The sequence below is a fragment of the Coregonus lavaretus genome (assembly GCF_964263955.1).
Source record: "Coregonus lavaretus genome assembly, chromosome: 9".
NCBI lineage: Eukaryota > Metazoa > Chordata > Actinopteri > Salmoniformes > Salmonidae > Coregonus > Coregonus lavaretus.
The window spans coordinates 39,031,363-39,058,674 of NC_139996.1; the positions used below are offsets into that span (position 1 = coordinate 39,031,363).

General features: G+C 42.0%; 1 protein-coding gene across 1 annotated transcript; it reads right to left on the reverse strand.

Annotated features, from left to right (window-relative positions):
* LOC311135347 (sperm-specific sodium:proton exchanger-like) lies at window positions 1-26,839 on the reverse strand (the record flags this gene model as incomplete). Its single annotated transcript, XM_084169294.1, has 26 exons — window positions 1-50; window positions 280-409; window positions 647-835; window positions 1,078-1,215; window positions 1,629-1,781; window positions 7,573-7,671; window positions 7,796-7,921; window positions 8,061-8,209; window positions 13,013-13,064; window positions 13,277-13,426; window positions 14,119-14,313; window positions 14,436-14,631; window positions 14,756-14,875; window positions 21,252-21,349; window positions 21,809-21,949; window positions 22,144-22,325; window positions 22,622-22,703; window positions 22,827-22,998; window positions 24,757-24,897; window positions 24,984-25,083; window positions 25,267-25,428; window positions 25,525-25,641; window positions 25,727-25,892; window positions 26,051-26,179; window positions 26,402-26,502; window positions 26,737-26,839. 26 exons carry the CDS (start codon window positions 26,837-26,839, stop codon window positions 1-3), a joined length of 3,441 nt encoding a protein of 1,146 aa, XP_084025420.1.
* Window positions 26,840-27,312: the final 473 nt, after the last annotated feature.

A 27,312-nucleotide genomic window follows, 5' to 3' on the forward strand; every position in this document is an offset into this window, starting at 1 on the left:
TTAACTTATGCTTACTGTTCTCAGCAGCCCTGAACTATCATCTCTAGATGCTACCGGGAGAGAAAAAGGAGAGTCTGATGTCAATTCACTTGCAATACTTGTAAAGCTAGAGGTGTTGGTCGTTGTACTTAATTGATATTCTATCTAAAGCCCATTTGAAATAATCCTACTGAAGGGCTTGGTCATAATGTTAGTTTGGCATTCTGCCGATCTTACAAAGACGTGCATCATTCTAGGTTCATAAGAGAGCTGTGAGGATGTCTGTAAGCCCTCATTCACCTCTCCTCTGAGCTGCATGTCTCAGACAGGGAACACTGTCCAGTCTTGAAAGCTCCGAGACGGTCCGCTTCATTTCAGAATGTGCACTTGGCACAATCAACAGTTTGGTTGTGTTTGCTGTACCCAGTACCTATACCGAGTTGAGTTAAAACAAAATATGTTAACACTTTATCTGAATAAAGAGGTAAAAACAATAGAAAGACATTCAATAGAGCAACTTATCTGAGGATGTTGACCATTTTTAACATGACATTGTTGCACTGGCAATGTTTCCAGCAGGTGGCACTATTTCCCAGTCAGTGAATGTCAAGTTGACTAGTGTAGCCACTGTCTGAGAAGGTGACAGCTGACTGAGTTCTATAGTAACCTGGTGAGTTGTCCTGCTGATGAGTGCTGGGGCGTTGTAGGAGCACTGGGACGCAAGGTCATCACAACTCCCATAGATCACCACCACATCCTCCATGGTGCCGTCATACACGTCAAACTTCCTGTTCACCTCCACGTCTACCAGATAGGCCCGGGCCAGATGAGAACAAATCCTGTGGTAACTCCAGCCCTGGGGGTGAGGAGGATTTTGTTCAAATTAATTTGGAACTGTCTAACATACTGTCTGTCGTCCGCTGGTTCTACAGAATGCTAACTCACACTCTCAATCTGTGCTGTGATTATGGCAATTTTCTTTGTTTAACTTTATGGGCATGCTACAGTGGATGTGTAACTTGCAGAGTGTGAAACCTGGGCGTAAGCAGTTTGGCTCTTTACTACATGTTGCACCATAGAGTGCTAAGATGGTAGTACCTGATAGATAATGTGCTCCATGAAGGTGCTGGTGCTGATTTCCACTGCCAGGGAGCGCCAGATCATATACTCTAGAGACGGGAACTCAGGGAAAACATCAAACGCCTCAAACAGGGATTCGATAGCAATGAAGCAGGTCTGGAGAAAAACCATGGACAAACAATCAGGGATATTATATACAGGGAAACAATGGCGGATAAGGTTTTCCTAACAATTGTGTCTCCATGGTTATGTGGAACAGTTGTAGACGAGCCCTTATGGCTGGTTTATCAACCTCACAGTGACGTTTTTGCACTCAATTATCTATCTATGTTGTGAAAGATCATACCCTTGTCTGACCCAGCTATTATCAGACAGTGGAGTGGATATTCAGTTACTTGGGCTTTCTCCAAAAACTGCATCAGATACTGACCACTTTGTCCATTCTATTCTCATTACATTTGTACTGATCTGACCTTTGAGATTGGATAAGGTTCTCAAACACTTGTCTTCACTGACATACTTAGGCCATTTCATGTGAACAAAGTTTAGTAAATGAACAGTAGAGAGACCTGAGTGGCTGTCTCACAGGTGACTGTCATCTTCATAGGCTGCTGGGTGAGACAGTTGAGTTCTCCCATGATGGCCCCACAGCTCCTGTAGTCTGTCAGTCTGGTCTTCTCCTTGGGGCTCTTGCCTCCAAGGTTTGGGCTTCCTCCAGTCATCTGGGATACAGTACAGTATAGAGATTCACATCCATACAGTATAAGGTTATGATCACAGAGCGTCAATCAAGTGTTTTTGGGTTTGTTTGATGATTAGGGGAGCTTACGATACAAGACCAGCATTGGGTATAAATTACCTTATAAATAATAAAAATATCATCGACATAACAGAGATACAGTGGCGTGCGAAAGTTTTCAACCCTTTGGCATTTTTCCTATTTTGTTACCTTACAACCTGGAATTAAAATTGATTTTTTGGGTTGTATCATTTGATTTACATAACATGCCTACCACTTTGAAGATGCAACATATTTTTTTGTGTGAAACAAACAAGATATAACACAAAAAAACAGAACTTGAGCGTGCATAACTATTCACCCCCCCAAAGTCAATACTTTGTAGAGCCACCTTTTGCAGCAATTACAGCTGCAAATCTCTTGGGGTATGTCTCTATAAGCTTGGCACATCTAGCCACTGGGATTTTTGCCCATTCTTCAAGGCAAAACTGCTCCAGCTCCTTCAAGTTGGATGGGTTCCGCTGGTGTACAGCAATTTTTAAGTCATACCACAGATTCTCAATTGGATTGAGGTCTGGGCTTTGACTAGGCCATTCCAAGACATTGAAATGTTTCCCCTTAAACCACTCGAGTGTTGCTTTAGCAGTATGCTTAGGGTTATTGTCCTGCTGGAAGGTGAACCTCCATCCCAGTCTCAAATCTCTGGAAGACTGAAACAGGTTTCCCTCAAGAATTTCCCTGTATTTAGCGCCATCCATCACTCCTTCAATTCTGACCAGTTTCCCAGTCCCATGCCCACAGCATGATGCTGCCACCACCATGCTTCACTGTGGGGATGTTGTTCTCGGTGTGATGAGAGGTGTTGGGTTTGCGCCAGACATAGCGTTTTCCTTGATGGCCAAAAAGCTCAATTTTAGTCTCATCTGACCAGAGTACCTTCTTCCATATGTTTGGGGAGTCTCCCACATGCCTATTGGCGAACACCAAACGTGTTTGCTTATTTTTTCTTTAAGCAATGGCTTTTTTCTGGCCACTCTTCCGTAAAGTCCAGGGGCCTCATGTATCAATCTTGCGTACGCACGAAAACACGGCGTACGCCAGCTTTCACGTTCACGGTCAGATGTACTAACAGTGAAATTAACGTAAGAATGTGCGTTCTTCCACGTAAACTTCAGGCCTGGCGTACGTACATTTTTGTGATGTTTGTCCGTTGGCGACTCATAGAGGCAATAAAGTGAAGTGGCAAACATTACACTACGAACTGTTCTATCGCACCTGCCAGATATTGCTTATAATTTGTAATTGATAAATGATTTGCCATATTATTGTCACACGAGTCTTATTAGAATATTCTATTAATTATGCAATTAAGTAAGACCATATATAAAGGATGTGAAAATTGATACAACCCGTCTAGCAATGGCAGCTTTGGCTTTATTAGAAGACATTTTCAATGGACAAATCCGGAGAGAACGAGTTTTTAGGGACCACGGTGATTTTCTGGCCCACGACGATGACTGGCTCATCAGCCGTTTCAGATTTCCAAGGGCTATACTCTTGGAGCTCTGCGCTGAGTTGGGTCCGAATTTGGAAAGAGAGACAGTGAGGAGCCACGCATTACCCGTTCCTTTACAGGTGCTTACTACACTTGGTTTCCTAGCAACCGGTTCTTTCCAAAGAGAACTGGCAGACCGCTCAGGAATAAGCCAGTCGTGTTTGAGCCGTGCAATGCCACCTGTATGGGACGGCATCATCCGCTTGTCTACCAGGTATATAACGTTCCCATACGATGCAGGTGACCAGCCAAACATCAAAGCGCAATTTGCAGCGATAGCCGGTTTTCCTAATGTAATCGGAGCGATCGACTGCACACATATTGCTATAAAGGCGCCATCTGAAGACGAATTTGCATATGTGAATCGGAAACATTTCCATTCAATAAATGTGCAGATTATATGTGATGCACAAATGCGCCTAACAAATATTGTGGCAAGGTGGCCTGGGTCAACCCATGATTCATATATCCTTACAAACAGCATGGTTGGGATGAGACTCCAAGCTGGCAGGGTGCGCGATGGGTGGCTACTTGGTAAGTTATGCATTTAAATGTATGGTTCTATCTAAAAGTAAAATGTTTGTGTCTGTAATTATTATTACTGCCCATCAGGAGACAGTGGTTATCCACTAAAGACGTGGCTGTTAACCCCCCTCACCAACCCACAAACTGACCGAGAGCGCAGATACAATGATGCCCATTCCCGCACTCGGTCAGTTGTGGAGCGGGCGATTGGGCAGCTGAAATGTCGGTGGCGCTGCCTTGACAGGACCGGGGGGATGCTGTTATACCGCCCTGACAAGGTTTGCCGCATCATACTGGCCTGTGGAGTGCTGCACAATGTCGCGCACAGGCATGGCATACCCCTTGGTGAGGTGGGGGCACCGCCAGATGACCCTGACCCAGGACCAGTATATGTGCAGCACAATCAACAAGCCATTCAGGCCCGTCAACGTGTAATTGCGACAATATAAATGGTACTCAGACACAAAGTTCATTTTTTGACCAATTCTTTTAATGAATGGCTTATTTCTGTGAGTGCGTCAGTGACATTTTTAAGGTGACTGTTCATTTCTTCAATGGCCCTAACAATTTGTTGTTGTGACTCCAGAACAGCATGCGTCAAGACACGGCCAGATGGACGGGCTTCAGCACTGGGGGGAACATTAGAGACACGGGAGACGCTGGACTGAATGGGCTCTGGCTGCTCAGGTGGTGCGGACTCTGAGTGCGTGCCAGTGGACGTTCCTGCGGTTCCTAAGTCCAATTAAACACAGGCACATCTTAACAGTAATTTGAGTCTGTTCCTTATTAATGGGTACACGCATTTGCAATAAAAGCAGTGGATACGTGAAATCTCTGGTGTACCTTTTGCTATATTGCATGCATTTTAAAATTAAACGGTGGCTGGCTATGTATATCAAAGTTAAGGAAATAAATCTGAGTCACCTTGCTGGCAGTCCTGTAGTATATCCGAGTCTCCTACATCAGCGGATACGATTCCAGAGATTAACGTGTCTCCTACAATAGAGGCAACTCTCTGATCAAAGGGTGCAAGTTCATCGGTCCCTGTACCACCGCCTGTTCTGCCCACACTTTGTCGGTGCGCAGCAGTTCTCCGCTTAACTTCCACCTTTATGTCTGACCATTTCTTCTTCAGTTCATTTACGGTGCGACTCTCAGATCCCACCGCGTTGACGGCATCAGACAAACTCGCCCACTCTTTTTTCTTTCTTTTGTTATTAATTCCAGAGGACAGATTTCCAAATAAAATATTTTTTCTTGTTTCTACCTCTGATAGTAGCACCTCTAATTCGTTTTCAGTGAAATTTCGTTTCTTGCTTGCTTTAGCCATGTTCTTGCAGGTTTCTTTTGCCAAATTGGACTAATTACCATATTTAAATTGATTTAATTGAGGGAGGAGACAGGGTGTGGTGTGGTGCTCGTGCATGTGCGCTCAATTTCGCGTTGATTGGGATGTACAAAGAGAATGTATGTGGAATGCTGCGTACGCAGAGATTCATACATCAGATTTTTTTGGTGCGTACGCACATTTATGGCTTTGTCCGTACGCAATGTTTTAGTATGAATTCAACGCAAGTCTTTGTACATGAGGCCCCAGCTCTGTGGAGTGTACGGCTTAAAGTGGTCCTATGGACAGATACACCACTCTCTGCTGTGGAGTTTTGCAGCTCCTTCAGGGTTATCTTTGGTCTCTTTGTTGCCTCTCTGATTAATGCCCTCCTTGCCTGGTCCGTGAGTTTTGGTGGGCGGCCCTCTCTTGGTAGGTTTGTTGTGGTGCCATATTCTTTCCATTTTTTATTAATGGCGCTCCGTGGGATGTTCAAAGTTTCTGATATTTTTAAATAACCCAACCCTGATCTGTACTTCTCCACAACTTTGTCCCTGACCTGTTTGGAGAGCTCCTTGGTCTTCATGGTGCCGCTTGCTTGGTGATGCCCCTTGCTTAGTGGTGTTGCAGACTCTGGGGCCTTTCAGAACAGGTGTATATATACTGAGATCATGTGACACTTAAATTGCACCCAGGTGGACTTTATTGAACTAATTATGTGACTTCTGAAGGTAATTGGTTGCACCAGATCTTATTTAGGGGCTTCATAGCAAAGGGGGTGAATACATATGCACGCACCACTTTTCCGTTATTTATTTTCTTGAATTTTGAAATCCAAATAAAAATCAATTTAAATTACAGGTTGTAATGCAACAAAATAGGAAAAACGCCAAGGGGGATGAATATTTTTGCAAGGCACTGTATTTCAAGGTACAGCTTCCATTTCAACAACCGGAAACCCTTCCATGTAAAGTATAATGTAAAAACGTAAGTTGGGGATGTGTACATTTAATTACGCCTCTTGAAGAGGATGTATCAACCAGCGTCATCAATGTAACCCAGGGAATAAGGATGGGAGCTCTGAGAAGAGGATACTGCAGTTGAAGTGTGACAGCTGGTCTACATCATAGGTAACAAAAAATGTGCTTTTATGCCCATCTTGCTGCTCCATGACTCACAAAGAGTCATAGCGCTTATTACACACTCAGTCTTCATACAATGTGAAAATGACCTGTGACGTTGTAAAGTTTAAACCATTCTAGGATAAGGGGATGAAACTAAAAACCGCAGCAAAAGGCAATTTCTACAGCGTGATTGAGACTGCATTCACGGTCACCGCTGCATGTCGTCTCAATCAGAAATGTTGTTTAAATTTCTATCGCGGAATCTGTAGCGCTTCAGTGTTACAGATTGAATAGAGCCCTAAGTAACAAAGGGTTGTTTGTGCTTTGACAATTTTATGACCTTGATATTTACACAATTAAAAAAATTATAAAATACTGTACTACAATACAGCCCTCCTTCTACTCCTTAGAGATTGTTGTTGCACTTAACATTTCTATTTGAGACTTCCTTTTCTAGATTATTTTCTACTATCCTTAATAAAGCTTCAACAACAAATTGTCCCTGAGGGTCCTTTGGCTTACTGTATCTTCCAAATGAGAAATTCTATATAAAGAAAATGTAGGAAACGTGTTCATCAATGTTTCTGAACATTGTTTAATATCATGTCCTGAAACCAATGCCTTATACTGCTTTAAAAGCATGAACGTGACAATGATTCTTTAATGATGTAATAAAAAGTCCAGTTTTGTATTCAGAGGCAAAGGAACAAGAATTGGTATAGAAAATGAGCTGATATTGAAGTGTAAGATCACAAGCTAAGTAAAGGTGTCTGTACAAAGAGAAGGCTATTATCCCCTGCCTTTCAAAATGACCCATAATTGCAGTGTCACACTGTAATGTGTTGAAATAGCTTACATTGTGTTCCATTTTAAGGTGACCAAAATGACAAGTGATTATGTGTAATTTCCACATATTAATAGCATTGACTGTATACTTGATGCTGTGTTCTACAATATGATGGAGAGAGGTAATTAGCTCACGGAGAAGACTGGGAAAGAAACTACTGGTGAGTAGTAGGCTATTTAATATCAGCCAGTCATTATTTTGTTTGCTATGAAAATAATGTGTCATGCCAATGACATTCATTCCCAACTATCACGTTCAGCAGCTATGTTTCAAGTTTGTGGTTTTTGTGTCTGATCATATTACAAATTTAAAACCGCTTGATACAAAAATGGGAATGCATTTTCAGAACATTAACCATTGATTAATATTCCTTTTACTATTACCGCATATCAGTACCTTAACCATGCCAGAGACAATCAAGTGTATTCCTTGAGGGTCCTCATTTTCTTGTATGATGGTGTCTCCAAAGTCAAAGAAAAGAAGCTTGGCCACTGTCTGAAATAACACAATAAATAGATTGTTTATATTATTTTTTTTACATGAAAGAAACATTGGTATAATACAGAAAATAAAAAAGCTTGTCATTCTAAGGCAAGGATATGGGAGATGTGTGCTCTACCTTGATGAACTGAATCTGGGTGCTGTCTTTGTTTAGCCATGGCAGATTCTGCAGAAGCTCCTCTGCTGTTGCTGCTGGGATTGTTGGTGGAAATTTGATCAATTTCTTCATTTTTATTTCAATCATCTGCCAAAGGGAAAAATGTAACATTCATTAATTTAATGTGTCAATAATAAAACTACCTTTCTGAATAGTCAGAGGTAACAAAGTATATATATTTATTGGAGGTATTGTAAATGGCAGAAGAGGAGCAAACTGAAAGCACCTTCTCCAGCTTTGATGCCTCTATGTCATCTAAGAGCCCCCCGGACACGAGTGTATGGATAGCGTCTCTCTCACTGTTCAGCACGGCTCGTATGGCCTGTCTGGTCTTCACCGAGATGGCAATCTCAGGATGGTCTCTCTGCAGCAAGCCTGAGAAAAGATCCCACAGAGTCATGTCCTCAGTCACTCTCCTGTCAGTTGTAAACTTAGCACATTGTGTGTAAGCTTGCCATCAAATAACAAAAAGAACCTGAGATGCACTGAGGGCTACATAATTCTATTTCACAAATAAAAAATCAAGCTCTTTTACATATACTTGTAGTGTGTAATCCTGCTTTGTGTCTGTGAAGACTCCCTAAGGTCACCACAGATCTGGTCTTTCTAAATGCTAATGAAAGTTTTCAGAAATACGCATCAATCTCTTCCAGCAGGAGAGCATGCTGGGAATCTGAGAAAATGGCTCCATGAGGCCTTATTACCACAGTATCCTACTGAGCCCTTGTGTTCTCCCAGAACACATTTAGGTCCCCTACTTTGAGGAGTCACCTATGTCCTTTTTCTGTCTTTGATGGGGTACAATGGACTGGTAGTTACATCCCATACCTTTTCTCCAAAGCCCTGCTAGCTTCCAGATACCACGGGCCCAATCATTAGTATTTCATGATGTGTTCCATTTCCTTTGATGGTTGTATCTAAGAAGATAGTTGCTCTAAAAGTACACAGACTTGATCCCCCAGCCTGCTCCCTCTTTCTCTCTCTCAAGTAAGTTTGGTCAGAACTTAGGTCCGTACCAGGTACAACCCTAAATCCGTAAACATGGGCACCCTCATAGATATCATCCTGACTAATTTACCCTCTAAATACACCCCCGCTGTCTTCAACCAGGATCTCAGCAATCACTGCCTCATTGCCTGCGTCCGTAATGGGGTCCGCGGTCAAACGACCACCCCTCATCACTGTCAAACGCTCCCTAAAACACTTCAGCGAGCAGGCCTTTCTAATTGACCTGGCCCGGGTATCCTGGATGGATATGGACCTCATTCCGTCAGTAGAGGATGCCTGGTTGTTCTTTAAAAGTGCTTTCCTCTCAATCTTAAATAAGCATGCCCCATTCAAAAAATGCAGAACTAAGAACAGATATAGCCCCTGGTTCACCCCAGACTTGACGGCCCTTGACCAGCACAAAAACATCCTGTGGCGTACTGCATTAGCATCGAACAGCCCCCGCAATATGCAACTTTTCAGGGAAGTCAGGAACCAATATACACAATCAGTTAGGAAAGCAAAGGCTAGCTTTTTCAAACAGAAATGTGCATCCTGTAGCACTAACTCCAAAAAGTTTTGGGACACTGTAAAGTCCATGGAGAATAAGAGCACCTCCTCCCAGCTGCCCACTGCACTGAGGCTAGGAAACACTGTCACTACAGATAAATCTACGATAATCGAGAATTTCAATAAGCATTTTGCTACGGCTGGCCATGCTTTCCACCTGGCTACCCCTACCCCGGCCACTAGCTCTGCACCCTCCGCTGCAACTTGCCCATGCCCCCCCCCGCTTCTCCTTCACCCAAATTCAGATGGCTGATGTTCTGAAAGAGCTGCAAAACCTGGACTCCTACAAATCAGCTGGGCTAGACAATCTGGACCCTTTCTTTCTAAAATTAGCCGCCGAAATTGTAGCAACCCCTATTACTAGCCTGTTCAACCTCTCTTTCGTATCATCTGAGATCCCCAGAGATTAGAAAGCTGCTGCGGTCATCCCCCTCTTCAAAGGGGGTGACACTCTAGATCCAAACTGTTACAGACCTATATCTATCCTGCCCTGCCTTTCGAAAGTATTTGAAAGCCACGTTCACAAACAGATCACCGACCATTTCGAATCATACCGTACCTTCTCCGCTATGCAATCTGGTTTCCGAGCTGGTCATGGGTGCACCTCAGCCACGCTCAAGGTCCTAAACTATATTTTAACCGCAATCGATGAAAGACAGTACTGTGCAGCCGTCTTCATCGACCTGGCCAAGGCTTTCGACTCCGTCAATCACCACATTCTTATTGGCAGACTAAATAGCCTTGGTTTCTCAAATGACTGCCTCGCCTGGTTCACCAACTACTTCTCAGATAGAGTTCAATGTGTCAAATCGGAGGGCCTGTTGTCTGGACCTCTGGCAGTCTCTATGGGGGTGCCACAGGGTTCAATTCTCGGGCCGACTCTATTCTCTGTGTATATCAATGATGTCGCTCTTGCTGCTGGTGACTCTCAGATCCACCTCTATGCAGACGACACCATTTTGTATACATCTGGCCCTTCATTGGACACTGTGTTAACAAACCTCCAAACGAGCTTCAATGCCATACAACACTCCTTCCGTAGCCTCCAACTGCTCTTAAACGCTAGTAAAACTAAATGCATGCTCTTCAATCGAACGCTGCTTGCACCCGCCCAACTAGAATCACTACTCTCGGCAGGTCTGACTTAGAGTATGTGGACAACTACAAATACCTAGGTGTCTGGTTAGACCGTAAACTCTCCTTCCAGACTCACATTAAGCATCTCCAATCCAAAGTTAAATCTAGAATCGGCTTCCTATTTCGCAACAAAGCCTCCTTCACTCATGCTGCCAAACATGCCCTCGTAAAACTGACTATCCTACCGATCCTTGACTTCGGCGATGTCATTTACAAAATAGCCTCCAACACTCTACTCAGCAAATTGGATGTAGTCTATCACAGTGCCATCCGTTTTGTCACCAAAGCCCCATATACTACCCACCATTGTGACCTGTACGCTCTCGTTGGCTGGCCCTCACTACATATTTGTCGCCAAACCCACTGGCTCCAGGTCATCTATAAATCAGTGCTAGGCAAATCCCTGCCTTATCTTAGCTCATTGGTCACCATAGCAACACCCACCCGTAGTATGCGCTCCAGCAAGTATATCTCACTGGTCATCCCCAAAGCCAACACCTCCTTTGGCCGCCATTCCTTCCAGTTCTCTGCTGCTAATGACTGGAACGAACTGCAAAAATCTCTGAAGCTGGAGACTCTTATCTCCCTCACTAACTTTAAGCATCAGTTGTCAGAGCAGCTTACCGATCACTGCACCTGTACACAGCCCATCTGTAAATAGCCCACCCAACTACCTCATCCCCATATTGTTATTTATTTTGCTCATTTGCACCCCAGTATCTCTATTTGCACATCATCTTCTGCACATCTATCACTCCAGTGTTAATACTAAATTTTTATTATTTTGCACTATGGCCTATTTATTGCCTTACCTCCATAACTTACTAAATTTGCACACACTGTATATAGATTTTCTATTGTGTTATTGACTGTATGTTTTGTTTATCCCATGTGTAACTCTGTGTTGTTGTTTTTATCGCACTGCTTTGCTTTATCTTGGCTAGGTCGCAGTTGTAAATGAGAACTTGTTCTCAACTGGCCTACCTGGTTAAATAAAGGTGAACAAATAAAATCATAAAAATAATAAAACAAGCATGACTAGAACAACTTAAACTATACAGAAGTTAAAATGATGGTACATCTTTAAAGCATGATTGGCTAGCAGTGCATTTTCCTCCATTAACCAAGGTACACACTTAGAATATCACACATTATACCACAGATAGAACAATGAGACAGATATTTCACCGGATGTATAAATGTGAAGCATTCTGCTTAGCGTTTCCACTCACTACCAAATATGGTAGTGAGAGGAAGCCCACTGGCCGGCAGTGGGAGAAGATGGGTGAAGATGGAACGAGATGGATTTTGGCTGACATTCTGCACATTTTCTCATCGATGAAACATTTAATCTCAATACAGTTTTCATTTCCCAAAACTAAAACCTGGACTAAGTTTTGTAGACTTTCCCCTTTGCAAAGGTTTTAAAAAATCGCGTTGTTTAGAAGGAAAGCATATGCGAATTGATTTATTGCACACCCGCACTTCACAGAGGAGTTCCTAAACGGACATACGCAAATGTATGCTAGAACGCGCCAATAGGATCTCGCTAGCTCTTGCTTGGCTCTGCCCACCTCCTTGTTTGTTCTGCCCCACTATGACTAATTTGTTCCCATTGGAAACGATAGGCTGTGGTCTATCTTGGTTTAGTTATAAAAATATTTGATTATACCACGGTACTGTTGAATACTGTTTTCTGATTGGCTTGAAAGGCATTCTAGAGCGTGCATTATTTCCTATAACGCAAGGTATATTTGCACTGTAGAATTCAATGGCTATAGTTCATTCATGTTTGAGCTGCTTTTGAAAACAAAAGTCGAATTGAAAACATTATTGGCATTGTTGAATTAGATTTTCATTATAGCAAGCTAGGACTGATGGTTTGGTTAGCTAAACTAGCAAGTCTGTTTGGTTGGTTACCACCTCAACTACTTTAGCTATCTAGTAAACTTGCTAGCTACTTCAGTGGATGTTGTACACATTTATACCTGCAAATGAACACAATTATATCGGCAAATGTGTTAAATTATAGCCATGGTATAAAGGGGATAACAAACTCAGAGCTCTATGTGTTCTCTGGAAAATAATGTAACTCGGTGGAAGGTCAGTTCCACTCTGCTAGTGCATCGTGGAACACGTCTTCCATGTTGTTCATTAGCCCCTCGTTGATTATCCCTTACTTATACCGGCCCCTCCAGAGCATCAACATCAGTCCATTGAAGGATTCTGTCATTGTTTCATTGAATTATTTTTTCATCTATATCAATTTAGTGGAGATTCAATGTAGGATAGTTGACATGTAAATAGGACTGAAGGATTGTTGCTGTGAAAGATGTTGGTTAGTTAAAGCCAACTATACTATATTTGTAATCCCACAGTGATCCTAGTTAAAGTGATGGCCTTTATTTAGCATGACTGATATACTGTAGATACAGACAGTGTACATGCAGTAACATTGCTTGTCTGTCTCCCCTACTCTCTTACCAATCTCCCTGACAGCCTGCTGGCAGTTTCTCTCCAGTATACTTCTCAATTTCTGCAACACAAGATGAAGTGTGATGTACAAGATCCCAACACATTATAGGGCTATGGAGTAATTATTCGTTGGCTAGATACATCTCTGTGTTGCAAAAAAAAAGGTAGGTACCCAAGATTTCTTTACTATGAGAGGTCTAAACATGATATCATGTTGTGAAAAGATCAACAGCTGTTGTTGTATACTATACTGTAAATGTAATTTCAAAACACCTTAGATATGCTTTTGTCATCAGAGATATGGTCAATGATCTTGCTTATGTGCTCCTCTCCGATGACATAGCCTTTCCCGATGTCATACCCAAAGCTGAGCTGCTTATGGATCTGACGGTTTATGATTTCTATGAGCTTGGGAATGATGATCTGAAACACATACATTCAACAATAGATTATTTAGATTCACAGCATTTCTGAAAGTAACTGGATAACCCTAGAAAAATGAACTGTAAAGCTATTTCGAATCTACACTGAGTGTACAAAACATTAGGAACACCTGCTCTTTCCATGACATAAATTGACCAGGTGAATCCAGTGAAAGCTATGATCCCTTATTGATGTAACCTGTTAAATACACTTCAATCAGTGTAGATGAAGGGGAGGAGACAGGTTAAAGAAGGATTTCTAAGCCTTGAGACATTTGAGACATGGGTGTGTATGTGTGCCTTTCAGTGGGTGAATGGGAAAGACAGAATATTTAAGTGCCTTTGAACGGGGGTAGTAGGTGCCAGGCGCACCGATTTGAGTGTGTCAAGAACTGCAACGCTGCTGGGTTTTTCATGCTCAATAGTTTCCTGTGTGTATCAAGAATGGTCCACCACCCAAAGGCCATCCAGCAAACTTGAGACAACTGTGGGACGCATTGGAGTCAACATGGGCCAGCATCCCTGTGGAACGCTTTCGACACCTTGTAGAGTCCATGCCCTGCCAAATTGAGGCTGTTCTGAGGGCAAAAGGGGGTGCAACTCAATACTAGGAAGGTGTTACTAATATGTTTTTTTACACTCAGTGTATATCACTGGTCATAGATTTGATGGTCCCATCAAGCCATAGCATACCTTCACCAAACGAAGTGCCCTGGTAAGGCGGATCATTTTAGACACCTTCACAATTTTTATCATGTGAATATTGACAACATATGCTGTGGTTTCAAAATAATGGTCCAGGAATATGTCAACACAAGCCAAGATGATAATGAAGAGGTCGAACTGGTTCCAGTGATTGAAGATATAGGCCTTCCTCATGGCCAAAGCCTGTAGAACAAGAGGAAATGTGTCACAGAGGGTCTTCAAATCAAATGTCTGACATCATGTGAATGTATTGTATATTAGATGTTCTTTAGTTGACATGTATTTAGTGTAGGCCTTTTTCCTGCCTTCAGTATAGCCTCCACAAGATAGCCGCTGAAGAAGATGTAGTTGATAACACTGAGTTCTATGTTATGTTTGTCACTGATCGCTGGGATGAACTCCAGGATGATGGGGAAGATGTTGAGGACAATCAATGCATAGATGAAATACTCAAAGGGGAGGCTGAAGACAACCTGGTAGCACCACTTGAGCATCGCATTCCTGAAATACAACATACCGTTGTGTAAATTATGTGTCATTAGAGCAGTTATACAATACTGTTATTTCACTGAGTAACCTGGTGGTCTAAATTCATTTACAGTAAATCTCAGCTGTGCTTCATTACCTTGATGGTTTAAGTTTATCAAGCTTGACATCGTACAGCCAGTCCTCTAGTCTCCTCCGAAGAGACACAAAAACACCTTTCAGCTCCCAGTATTTCTTGACATCCAGAACACTCATGAACCTAAACAAAGACAGAAACATATGCATTGCTCTCCCAATTTTTGCAATCCTTTCTTCGCCCATATTTAAACAGTCCTCAATATATACAATGCATTCGGAAAGTATTCAGACCCCTTGACTTCTTTCACATTTTGTGAATTCTAAAATTGATTAAATTGTTTTTTTCCCTCATCACTCTACACACAAAACCCCATAATGACAAAGCAAAAACAGGTTTTTAGAAATGTTTGTAAATGTATAAAAAAAAAAAAAAATGAAATATTACATTTACATAAGTATTTAGACCTTTTACTCAGTACTTTGTTGATGCACCTTTGGCAGCAATTACAGCCTTGAGTCTTCTTGGGTATGACGCTACAAGCTTGGCACACCTGTATTCGGGGAGTTTCTCCCATTCTTCTCTGCAGATCCTCTCAAGCTCTGTCAGGTTGGATGGGGAGCGTATCTGCACAGCTATTTTCAGGTCTCTCCAGAGATGTTTGATCGGGTTCAAGTCCGGGCTCTGTCCCGAAGCCACTCCTGCGTTGTCTTGGCTGTATGCTTAGCTTCATTGCCCTGTTGGAAGGTGAGCCTTCGCCTCAGTCTGAGGTCCATAGCACTCTGGAGCAGGTTTTCATCAAGGATCTCTCTGTACTTTGCTCCGTTAATCTTTCCCTTGATACTGACTAGTCTCCCAGTCCCTGCCGCTGAAAAACATCCCCACAGCATGATGCTGCCACCACCATCCTTCACCGTAGGGATGATGCCAGGTTTCCTCCAGACGTGACGCTTGGCATTCAGACCAAAGAGTTCAATCTTGGTTTCATCATACCAATCTTGGTTTCATCATATGTTTCTCATGGTCTGAGAGTCCTTTAGCTGCCTTTCGGCAAACTCGAAGCGGGCTGTCATGTGCCTTTTACTGAGGAGTGGCTTCCGTCTGGTGGAGTGCTGCAGAGATGGTTGTCCTTCTGGAAGGTTCTCCCATCTCCACAGAGGAACTTTGTCACCTCCCTGACCAAGGCCCTGTCTCAGATTGGGTTTTGCTTTCTAAATTAATGTAAAAATTAACCATACATCATAGCTACAAGTGCATTCGGAAAGTATTCAGACCCGTTCACTTTTTCCACATTTTGTTACGTTACAGCCTTATTCTAAAATTGATCAAATAAAAATTTTTCCTCATCAATCTACACACAATACCCCATAATGACAAAGTGAAAACAGGTTTTTAGAAATGTTTGCAAATTGATTAAAAATAAAAAACAGAAATACCTCATTTTAATAAGTTTTCAAACCCTTTGCTATGAGACTCGAAATTGAGATGTTTCTACAACTTGATTGGAGTCCACCTGTGATAAATTCTACAACTTGATTGGAGTCCACCTGTGGTAAATTCAATTGATTGGACATAATTTGGAAAGGCACACACCTTAGATAAGGTTCCACAGTTGACAGTGCATGTCAGAGCAAAAACCAAGCCATGAGGTAGAAGGAATTGTCCGTAGAGATCCGAGACAGGATTGTGTCGAGGCACAGATCTGGGGAAGGGTACCAAAACATTTCTGCAGCATTAAAGGTCCCCAAGAACACAGTGGCCTCCATCATTCTTAAATTGAAGATGTTTGGAACCACCAAGACTCTTCCTAGAGCTGGCCCCCGGGCCAAACTGAGCAATCGGGGGAGAAGGGCCTTGGTCAGGAAGGTGACCAAGAACCCGATGGACACTCTGACAGAGCTCCAGTATTCCTCTGTGGAGATGGGAGAACCTTCCAGAAGGACAACCATCTCTGCAGCACTCCACCAATCAGGCCTTTATGGTAGAGTGGCCAGACGGAAGCCACTCCTCAGTAAATGGCACATGACAGCCCGCTTGGAGTTTGCCAAAAGACACCTAAAGGACTCTCAGACCATGAGAAACAAGATTCTCTGGTCTGATGAAACCAAGATTGAATTCTTCGGCCTGAATGTCAAGCGTCACATCTGGATGAAACCAGGCACCATCCCTACTGTAAAGCATGGAGGAGGCAGCATCATGCTGTGGGGATGTTTTTCAGCGGCAGGGACTGGGAGACTAGTCAGGATCGAGGTAAAGATGAATGGAGCAAAGTACAGAGAGATCCTTGATGAAAACTTTCTCCAGAGCGCTCAGGACCTCAGACTGGGGTGAAGATTCACCTTCCAACAGGACAATGACCCTAAGCACACAGCCAAGTCAACGCAGGAGTGGCTTCGGGACAAGTCTCTGAATGTCCTTGAGTGGCCAGCCAGAGCCCTTACTTGAACCCGATCGAACATCTCTGGAAAGACCTGAAAATAGCTGTGCAGCGACGCTCCCCATCCAACCTGACAGAGCTTGAGAGGATCTGCAGAGAAGAATGGGAGAAACTCCCCAAATACAGGTGTGCCAAGCTTGTAGCGTCATACCCAAGAAGACTTGAGGCTGTAATCTCTGCCAAAGGTGCTTCAACAAAGTACTGAGTAAAGGGTCTGAATACTTATGTAAATGTGATATTTCCGTTTTTATTGTGTGTAGTTTGATGAGAGAGAGAAAAACAATTTAATCCATTTTAGAATAAGGCTGTAACGTAACAAAATGTGAAAGAAGTCAAGGGTCTGAATACTTTCCGAATACACTGTATACTCAAACTTAATGGTTATATATATTTGCTTTGTTTAAGTAAATATATATATACAGTTTAAGTTTACATACACCTTAGCCAAATACATTTAAATTTTCACAATTCCTGACATTTAATCCTAGTAAAAATCCCTGTCTTAGGTCAGTTAGGATCACCACTTTATTTTAAGAATGTGAAATGTCAGAATAATAGTAGAGAAAATTATTTATTTCAGTTTTTTTTTTTTTTCATCACATTCCCAGTGGGTCAGAAGTTTACATACACTCAATTAGTATTTGGTAGCATTGCCTTTAAATTGTTTAACTTGGGTCAAACGTTTCGGGTAGCCTTCCACAAGCTTCCCACAATAAGTTGGGTGAATGTTGGCCCATTCCTCCTGACAGAGCTGGTGTAACTGAGTCTTGCTTGTAGGCCTCCTTGCTTGCACACGCTTTTTCAGTTCTGCCCACAAATGTCTATAGGATTGAGGTCAGGGCTTTGTGATGGCCACTCCAATACCTTGACTTTGTTGTCCTCAAGCCATTTTGCCACAACTTTGGAAGTATGCTTGGGGTCATTGTCCATTTGGAAGACCTATTTGCGACCAAGCTTTAACTTCCTGACTGATGTCTTGAGATGTTGCTTCAATATATCCACATAATTTTCCTTCCTCATGATGCCATCTATTTTGTGAAGTGCACCAGTCCATCCTGCAGCAAAGCATCCCCACAGCATGATGCTGCCACCCCCGTGCTTCACGTTTGGGATGGTGTTCTTCGGCTTGCAAGCATCCCCCTTTTTCCTCCAAACATAATGATGGTCATTATGGCCCAACAGTTCTATTTTTGTTTCATCAGACCAGAGTACATTTCTCAAAAAAGTGCAATCTTTGTCCCCATGTGCTGTTGCAAACTGTAGTCTGGCTTTTTTATGGCGGTTTTGGAGCAGTGGTTTCTTCCTTGCTGAGCGGCCTTTCAGGTTATGTCGATATAGGACTCGTTTTACTGTGGATATAGATACTTTTGTACCTGTTTCCTCCAGCATCTTCACAAGGTCCTTTGCTGTTGTTCTGGGATTGATTTGCACTTTTCGCACCAAAGTACGTTCATCTCTAGGAGACAGAACGCGTCTCCTTCCTGAGCGGTATGACGGCTGCGTGGTCCCATGGTGTTTATAGAGGCACTGAGTTTGAAGGTAGGACTTGGAGAAATGTCCTCTGGTCTGATGAAACAAAAATAGAACTGTTTGGCCATAATGACCACCGTTATGATTGGAGGGAAAAGGGGGCAGCTTGCAAGCCGAAGAACACCATCCCAACCGTGAAGCACGGGGGTGGCAGCATCATGCTGTGGGGGTGCTAGGATTAAATGTCAGGAATTGTGAAAAACTGAGTTTAAATGTATTTGGCTAAGGTGTATATAAACTTCCGACTTCAACTTTGTTTGTGTGTGTATATATATATATATATATATATATATACAGTACCAGTCAAACGTTTGGACACGTACTCATTTCAGGTTTTTCTTTATTTTTACTATTTTCTACATTGTAGAATAAGAGTGAAGACATTAAAACTAAGAAATAACACATATGGAATCATGTAGTAACCAAAAAAGTGTTAAACAAATCAAAATATATTTTATGTTTGAGATTCTTCAAAGTAGCCTCCTTATGCATTGATGACAGCTTTGTACACTCTTGGCATTCTCTCAACCAGCTTCATGAGGTAGTCACCTGGAATGCATTTCAATTAATAGGTGTGCCTTGTTAAAAGTAAATTTGTGAAATTTCTTTCCTTCTTAACACTTTTGAGCCAATCAGTTGTGTTGTGACAAGGTAGGGTTGGTATACAGAAGATAGCCCTATTTGCAAAAACCATCAAGCGGTTTGATGAAACTGGCTCTCATGAGGACCGCCACAGGAAAGGAAGACCCAGAGTTACCTCTGCTGCAGAGGATAAGTTCATTAGAGTTACCAGCCTCAGAAATCGGCATTTAACTGCACCTCAGATTGCAGCTCAAATAAATAACACATCTCAACATCAACTGTTCAGAGGAGACTGTGTGAATCAGGCCTTTATGGTCGAATTGCTGCAAAGAAACCACTACTAAAGGACACCAATAAGAAGAAGAGACTTGGTTGGAACAAGAAACACGAGCAATGGACATTAGACCGGTGGAAATCTGTGCTTTGGTCTGATGAGTCCAAATTTGAGATTTTTGGTTCCAACCGCAGTGTCTTTGTGAGACGCAGAGTAGGTGAACGGATGATCTCCGCCTGTGTGGTTCCCACCGTCTAGCATGGAGGAGGAGGTATGATGGTGTGGGGGTGCTTTGCTGGTGACACTGTCTGTGATTTATTTTGAATTCAAAGCACACTTAACCAGCATGGCTACCACAGCATGCTGCAGCGATACGCCATCCCATCTGGTTTGCGCTTATTGGGACTATCATTTGTTTTTCAACAGGACAATGACCCAAAACACACCTCCAGGCTGCTTAAGGGCTATTTGACCAAGGAGAGTGATGCAGTGCTGCATCAGATGACCTGGCCTCCACAATCACCCAACCTCAACCCAATTGAGATGGTTTGGGATGAGTTGGACCGCAGAGTGAAGGAAAAGCAACCAACAAGTGCTCAGCATATGTGGGAACTCCTTCAAGACTGTTGGAAAAGCATTCCTCATGAAGCTGGTTGAGAGAATGCCAAGAGTGTGCAAAACTGTCATCAAGGCAAAGGGTGGCTACTTTGAAGAAACTAAAATATTAAATATATTATGATTTGTTTACGTTACCTATATTTTTCTTAATGGTAGCTTTAGTGCAGTCAAAGAGTATCTATTATATTGGCAAGATAGTCCAGTGACCACTCTAACAATAGAAATTCATGTCCTCAAAGATGGAAGGCAGGCGAGAGGAGGCGAGATCAGGTGGGAGCATTCTAGCCAATGAAAAGGCAGATACGCGTGTGAACAACAGGCACAACTAAGTCATTTTTCTCAAAGTTGCAGGAATGCCACGTGCATCCACTTATAGCAGTACATTATTTGTAACAGCATAAATATTACGAAACTTCTATTTGATCAAATAAGCCTCATGTTATTCGACACTCTCTCATAGACCTCCATACAAAAAAATCCCCACTTGGTCTGCTTATCTAAAGCGAACAGATTTAGGCCGTTTTTAGTTTCTTCTTTTTGTTTTAATTCTAAAAACCTGTTTTTGCTTTCTCGTTATGGGGTATTGCGTGTAGATTGATGAGGGGAAAAAACGATTTAATCCATTTTAGAATAAGGATGTAACGTAATACAATTTGGAAAAGTCAAGGGGTCTGAATACTTTCCGAATTACTTGGCCTATTAACATTGCCATAGGCCTATGGACCTCTAGGACTATGACATGAAAAATAATAGAATCATGACCCAGAGATGTCAAATATTTAAGGGGTGCTTAATCTAAGTACATAATAAGGTGCAATTACTGAGGTTAGATTCTTCCAAGTGGTGCCTGACACTTACACAATGACTATTAAAAAAATGGAAGATGCTCGTCAACCATAGCCTCCATTAATTCTAGCCAAATGTCCTTGTTGTAAGCAGTATAGCTAGATCAGCTCATTCAAAAAAAGAATATTATGTAACAGATCAGTATTACTCACAGGTAATCATGTAATCAGCTGCTGTCTTAGCTCAACGTATACGATTATAAACACACAAACCCGGACTGAACCAAGTGGTCCTATATCTTTTTGAGTGAGGGCAATGAGAGCAGCACTTACTTTCCCTTGTGGTCTGTCATGTTCTCAGCTGTATTGATCAGGGTCCTGGCTGCCTCTCGGTTCAGCATTCCAGCGCTGTACTGCTTCCAGTAGCTTGTCTGGTAGGAAACCAACATCAGTTTCCAGTTCAGACACCATTCATACTGGACTCTTAATGATTCATCTGTCAACTTCATGCTAAACCCATTACATTCACCAAAGTCAATAGTTCCTTCCCTGTGGGCTAAAAAGTTCATCATAATCTTATGGGTCATCCTAACCAAATTGTAGAAGTGTATCGACAAGGCTACAACTAAGTGAGGAAAAGCAGAGGTACAGGTTGTGATTAAAGAAACAAAAACAACTTCTAACTTAATATCCTATCGAACACATTGATTGTATACATTTGAAAAGAACAGAACGTTCGACGTCATGCTCTTTTTATGTGAGCAATGCTTTCCTTCCACGTGTTGTACATTGAACAGGCTGAACGAGCAATTAGGCCCATCTCTTTACATAAGGTCAGGGTGACTATGATGAACATTGTGGTCAGTAGGATCCAGTGGGGTGAACCAGACCTTCTGAGCCTTCAGGATGCGCATGCGAGCCTCCTCCATCATGTCCTCCAGCTCCTGTGGTGATGGTGCATAGGGAATGTCCCTGTCACAGTCTGGGCACTTAGTCATCCTGGCTGTGGGGGAGAACTCTTCAATGCTAACCTGGAAGAAAGGGCACAGGCAAAGACATATATTTTCACTCATATGTGAAAGTAGGAGTAAAATATTGATATAATGATATGGGTGTTTATACTGTAACACAGTGCCAAATGACTACAGATTATATGTATGATATCTTGTTTCAAATCGGATACTTCTTCATGTCAAAGAGAGAGACATTAGTTAGCACAGAATACCTTTTCATTGGGTGTTTTATAGGGGTCCTCTATGAGGACTCTCTGCTCTGCCATTTCCCAGTTAGCATCTGCTAAAAACCTGTCAATCTTCAACAAGCTGAAAGTGTTCTGCGAGCTCTCCCGCACCCGCTGCACCGCACTATACATGGCCATGCGCCTGGGCACAGACACATCATATAGGCCTGGGAACACAAGATACATTGTCAGAGAGAGACAACCTCTTTCTGTCTAAGTGCTCCTAAGTGCAGTTTGGTTGGCTTCGCACACATAGAGAGCAATAGTAATGGCATCTTTTTGTAGGCACTAACTCCGCCATGGTTCGTTGGACAAAGCCTATGAAGAAAATTAATGGTGTTTTTACAGGGTTTTTGGCCGAAACAGAGGTAACTTGTTTCCGGATTTTAGGACTACAAGCTGGCGAGCTCTATTGTGAACAACCTGTCAAAGACGAGATACTACTTGACACAGTACACCTCACCTAATAGTCTAAGGAACCAGGTCATTGATGTTGCATTGATAAGAAGTGTTAGGACCACCATTCCAGAAGACAGGACCAAAATCTGTAACAGAGATGATCTTCAACTGTCAAGATTGCAATTACATTAACCGATGCCATAAGACACTGCTATCATCATGGTAGCCTGCTAAAGCGGTAGAAAGTAGCAAATACAAAAAATCCCCACCTTTTCTCTCACTTGCTCTTCGTCCAAATCATCTGACTGAAAAGCCATGAGTGTAAGACTTAGACAAAAGGCCCCTTTGGTCCCTCCCCAGACACAGACTGCTGCCCACCGCCAGCTGAAGCCATAGCCAGTGCGTACCAGGAAGGGTGACAGTGCAATAACAGTCACAAGTCTGTAATAGAGAAAGAAGAGTCCCAAACTGATACCTCCTCATATTTCCTTGCCAATGATCACAAGAACAATACTGATACAGTGGGGAAAAAAGTATTTAGTCAGCCACCAATTGTGCAAGTTCTCCCACTTAAAAAAGATGAGAGAGGCCTGTCATTTTCATCATAGGTACACTTCAACTATGACAGACAAAATGAGAAAAAAAAATCCTGAAAATCACATTGTAGGATTTTTAATGAATTTATTTGCAAATTATGGTGGAAAATAAGTATTTGGTCAATAACAAAAGTTTCTCAATACTTTGTTATATACCCTTTGTTGGCAATGACACAGGTCAAACGTTTTCTGTAAGTCTTCACAAGGTTTTCACACACTGTTGCTGGTATTTTGGCCCATTCCACCATGCAGATCTCCTCTAGAGCAGTGATGTTTTGGGGCTGTCGCTGGGCAACACGGACTTTCAACTCCCTCCAAAGATTTTCTCTGGGGTTGAGATCTGGAGACTGGCTAGGCCACTCCAGGACCTTGAAATGCTTCTTACGAAGCCACTCCTTCGTTGCCCGGGCGGTGTGTTTGGGATCATTGTCATGCTGAAAGACCCAGCCACGTTTCATCTTCAATGCCCTTGCTGATGGAAGGAGGTTTTCACTCAAAATCTCACAATACATGGCCCCATTCATTCTTTCCTTTACACGGATCAGTCGTCCTGGTCCCTTTGCAGAAAAACAGCCCCAAAGCATGATGTTTCCACCCCCATGCTTCACAGTAGGTATGGTGTTCTTTGGATGCAACTCAGCATTCTTTGTCCTCCAAACATGACGAGTTGAGTTTTTACCAAAAAGTTATATTTTGGTTTCATCTGACCATATGACATTCTCCCAATCCTCTTCTGGATCATCAAAATGCACTCTAGCAAACTTCAGACGGGCCTGGAAATGTACTGGCTTAAGCAGGGGGACACGTCTGGCACTGCAGGATTTGAGTCCCTGGCGGCTTAGTGTGTTACTGATGGTAGGCTTTGTTACTTTGGTCCCAGCTCTCTGCAGGTCATTCACTAGGTCCCCCCGTGTGGTTCTGGGATTTTTGCTCACCGTTCTTGTGATCATTTTGACCCCACAGGGTGAGATCTTGCGTGGAGCCCCAGATCGAGGGAGATTATCAGTGGTCTTGTATGTCTTCCATTTCCTAATAATTGCTCCCACAGTTGATTTCTTCAAACCAAGCTGCTTACCTATTGCAGATTCAGTCTTCCCAGGCTGGTGCAGGTCTACAATTTTGTTTCTGGTGTCCTTTGACAGCTATTTGGTCTTGGCCATAGTGGAGTTTGGAGTGTGACTGTTTGAGGTTGTGGACAGGTGTCTTTTATACTGATAACAAGTTCAAACAGGTGCCATTAATACAGGTAACGAGTGGAGGACAGAGGATCCTCTTAAAGAAGAAGTTACAGGTCTGTGAGAGCCAGAAATCTTGCTTGTTTGTAGGTGACCAAATACTTATTTTCCACCATAATTTGCAAATAAATTCATTAAAAATCCTACAATGTGATTTTCTGGAGAAAAAAAATCTCAATTTGTCTGTCATAGTTGACGTGTACCTATGATGAAAATTACAGGCCTCTCTCATCTTTTTAAGTGGGAGAACTTGCACAATTGGTGGCTGACTAAATACTTTTTTCCCCCACTGTACATAACATTAGTACATGGTAGAAAAACTGGTTAAATGCCTGATGTAAACTCATTAAAACAGTGATGTTCTTTACCTTATGATGTACATAGCAAAGTAGAGCACTACAATGTTGAAGAAATCGTTGACGCCCACATGTTGAAATGCTCTAGCTACCACAATACCAACAATGAAGAAAATTAAGGTGTTGGCCAAATAAGTCAGCATCTCCCAGAACCTATGGAAAAGTAGGAATGTTGTCTTTAGAAACCATTTTAAGTTCAGAAAACACTACAGAAAATGGATTTTATTATCTAGACTCACCGTAAAAGAAACACTTCAATTTCTGGGCTGAAGTTGACTGTGTCCAAGAGAAGCCCCATAATGAGGACAGCTATGACCCCAGACATTCCTAGCCATTCAGCTAAATGACATGAAAATGTTACATAAACATTAATTAAACAAATTATATTTATTTAAGATACAATAACCATACATTTCTTGCTATTTAGCCATCTGCTAAATGGCATATTATTATTTATTATATTATTTATTGAACAAACCAAATTACGTCATTTCTAAAAGGACATGACAAAAACTCCCTTACCGAAGTAAAATGTGATGTACGTCATTGCCAGGCTGATGGTTATTTCAATCAGTCCATCATTGAAGATGTATGACAGCCAAAACATAATGATCTTAGACATGATAAACCCTAAAAGAGGGCTCCCGAAGATTTTCAATATCAGCTTGATGGTGAAAGTTGTTGCTGTGGGATGAAAACATTCACATGATTTCAGAATATTCCTTCTTTCTACCCCAAAAATGGATCCAACTGTAATTTGACAGATACCGTACATTGTACCTTCAAAATGACTAAGATCAGTGGCAAGGTCTTTGAATGCATCAAATGTAATGATAGAGGCGCCATCACTGAACAATGACTCTCCCTCTATCAGAAGTATGAGGGGTTTCGCTGTTCCTGTAGAGAGGGACATAGTGAGTTCCTACCAGTACAGCTGATATCATTCAATTGCATTATTTTGCAGAAAGATGTGTATTCTTACCGAGACTGCGTAACAAAGCTGTTGATATGAAAGGGTCAATGGTGCTTACAATGGCTCCAAACATCATGCCAACATACCAGTCCCAGTTGTAAGCGTACACTTTCACAACTAGTAACGCAATCATAGAAGAACTGAGCAAAAATCCAGGTATTGCCAGCAGTAGTACCTGTTTTAACACAAAGTTGAAATAATATTTGTATGTTATTTCTTTAGTAATTTCTAGTGACTTATTTTAGGTGTTTCTTTTAACCACCATAAGGCTATTCACAAAATGAATTGTATTGCAACCTGTTCATAATAACAAAAGTGCAGGGAAGACCTCACCTGTATTAAAGATTTCCAAAAGATGTGGGATTCGATTTCGAAGGCACTACTGAATATCAACACTGGCATAAACGTGTGAATCAACAGTTTGGGGCTGATGTGTGCAATCTCCTTTGTGTAATAACTGACCTGGACAACAATAACAATCAATATCAGCAAAGGTATTATAATTCTGATAATCATATGGCCTATGTTTAACATCAGAATGTGGTGATGTAGCCAGTCCATAGAGGAAGGACCATATAGGGGCCTTATAGCGGAACATAGAAAATAATAAAACACAACTTTTCTCAACAGTATATTTTAGACTTTTAGATATTAGATAATTGGATACATCTGTTATGTCCATACCTCTGGATACTGGAAACTGAGTGTTCCTAGTAACATCCCACAAAGGGCTAATAGTACAGTATATGGCAGCTTCAGAGTCTGCAAGAGAGTTCTGACAACAGCTATAGAAACGAGAGAAAAAAACATCTTAATGTTTGTGAGGCAAGGGATTTCTGAGAATCTGGGCTACATAGTCACACAGGGGTAATTGTAGGGGGAGTGTATAATTGTACGGCACTGATATGGTTTGCAATTATATATTGCATTTAGTTTTGGGTTGTGCACTAGTAGTGACTAGTGTAGCCGGTCAAATTATACACTACAAGCTATCTAGCTAGCTAGTTAGCTAACTTTACCTCCAAAGAGACATGCTCCAAACACAGTGAGTATGATCCCTGGTTGACTCTGGTCACTTAAAAGAATCCAGGACATGAGGTTGGTGTCATTATCAGATGTCATATTGCTGATTTCTGAATGGGTGTGTAGGAAAGCCATTTTTGCATGCAGATAGGCTGGGAGGGAGGGACAGGAAAAAGGTTATTACACCCATCGGTGACAACGGGTGGGCATTGTCAGCGGGCTCGGATGGGTTGCAAATCACACTAGCTAACGTTAAAGATACACAGCCAGGTCAAACTGTTCGAAAGACATCAGGCTTCGGATATCTGGTGAATAGACAAAATAGGTCTGGCTAGCAGTGTTGGGGAAGCAACTCTGAAAATAGGCCTATAGTTTACCAAGCTACCAGGTACTTCACAATGAAAGAAGTTAAGCTACCGTCAAGAAAAATATACCTTACTTAACTGAAGTTACTTTGAAAAAGTAGTTGAATACATCCAAATTACTTCCTGAAAAATTATCATATCTACAGCATAAATCTGAAATGCAAGAACATATAATTTTGGGGTTGTGTAATTTAGCCTATTAAACAC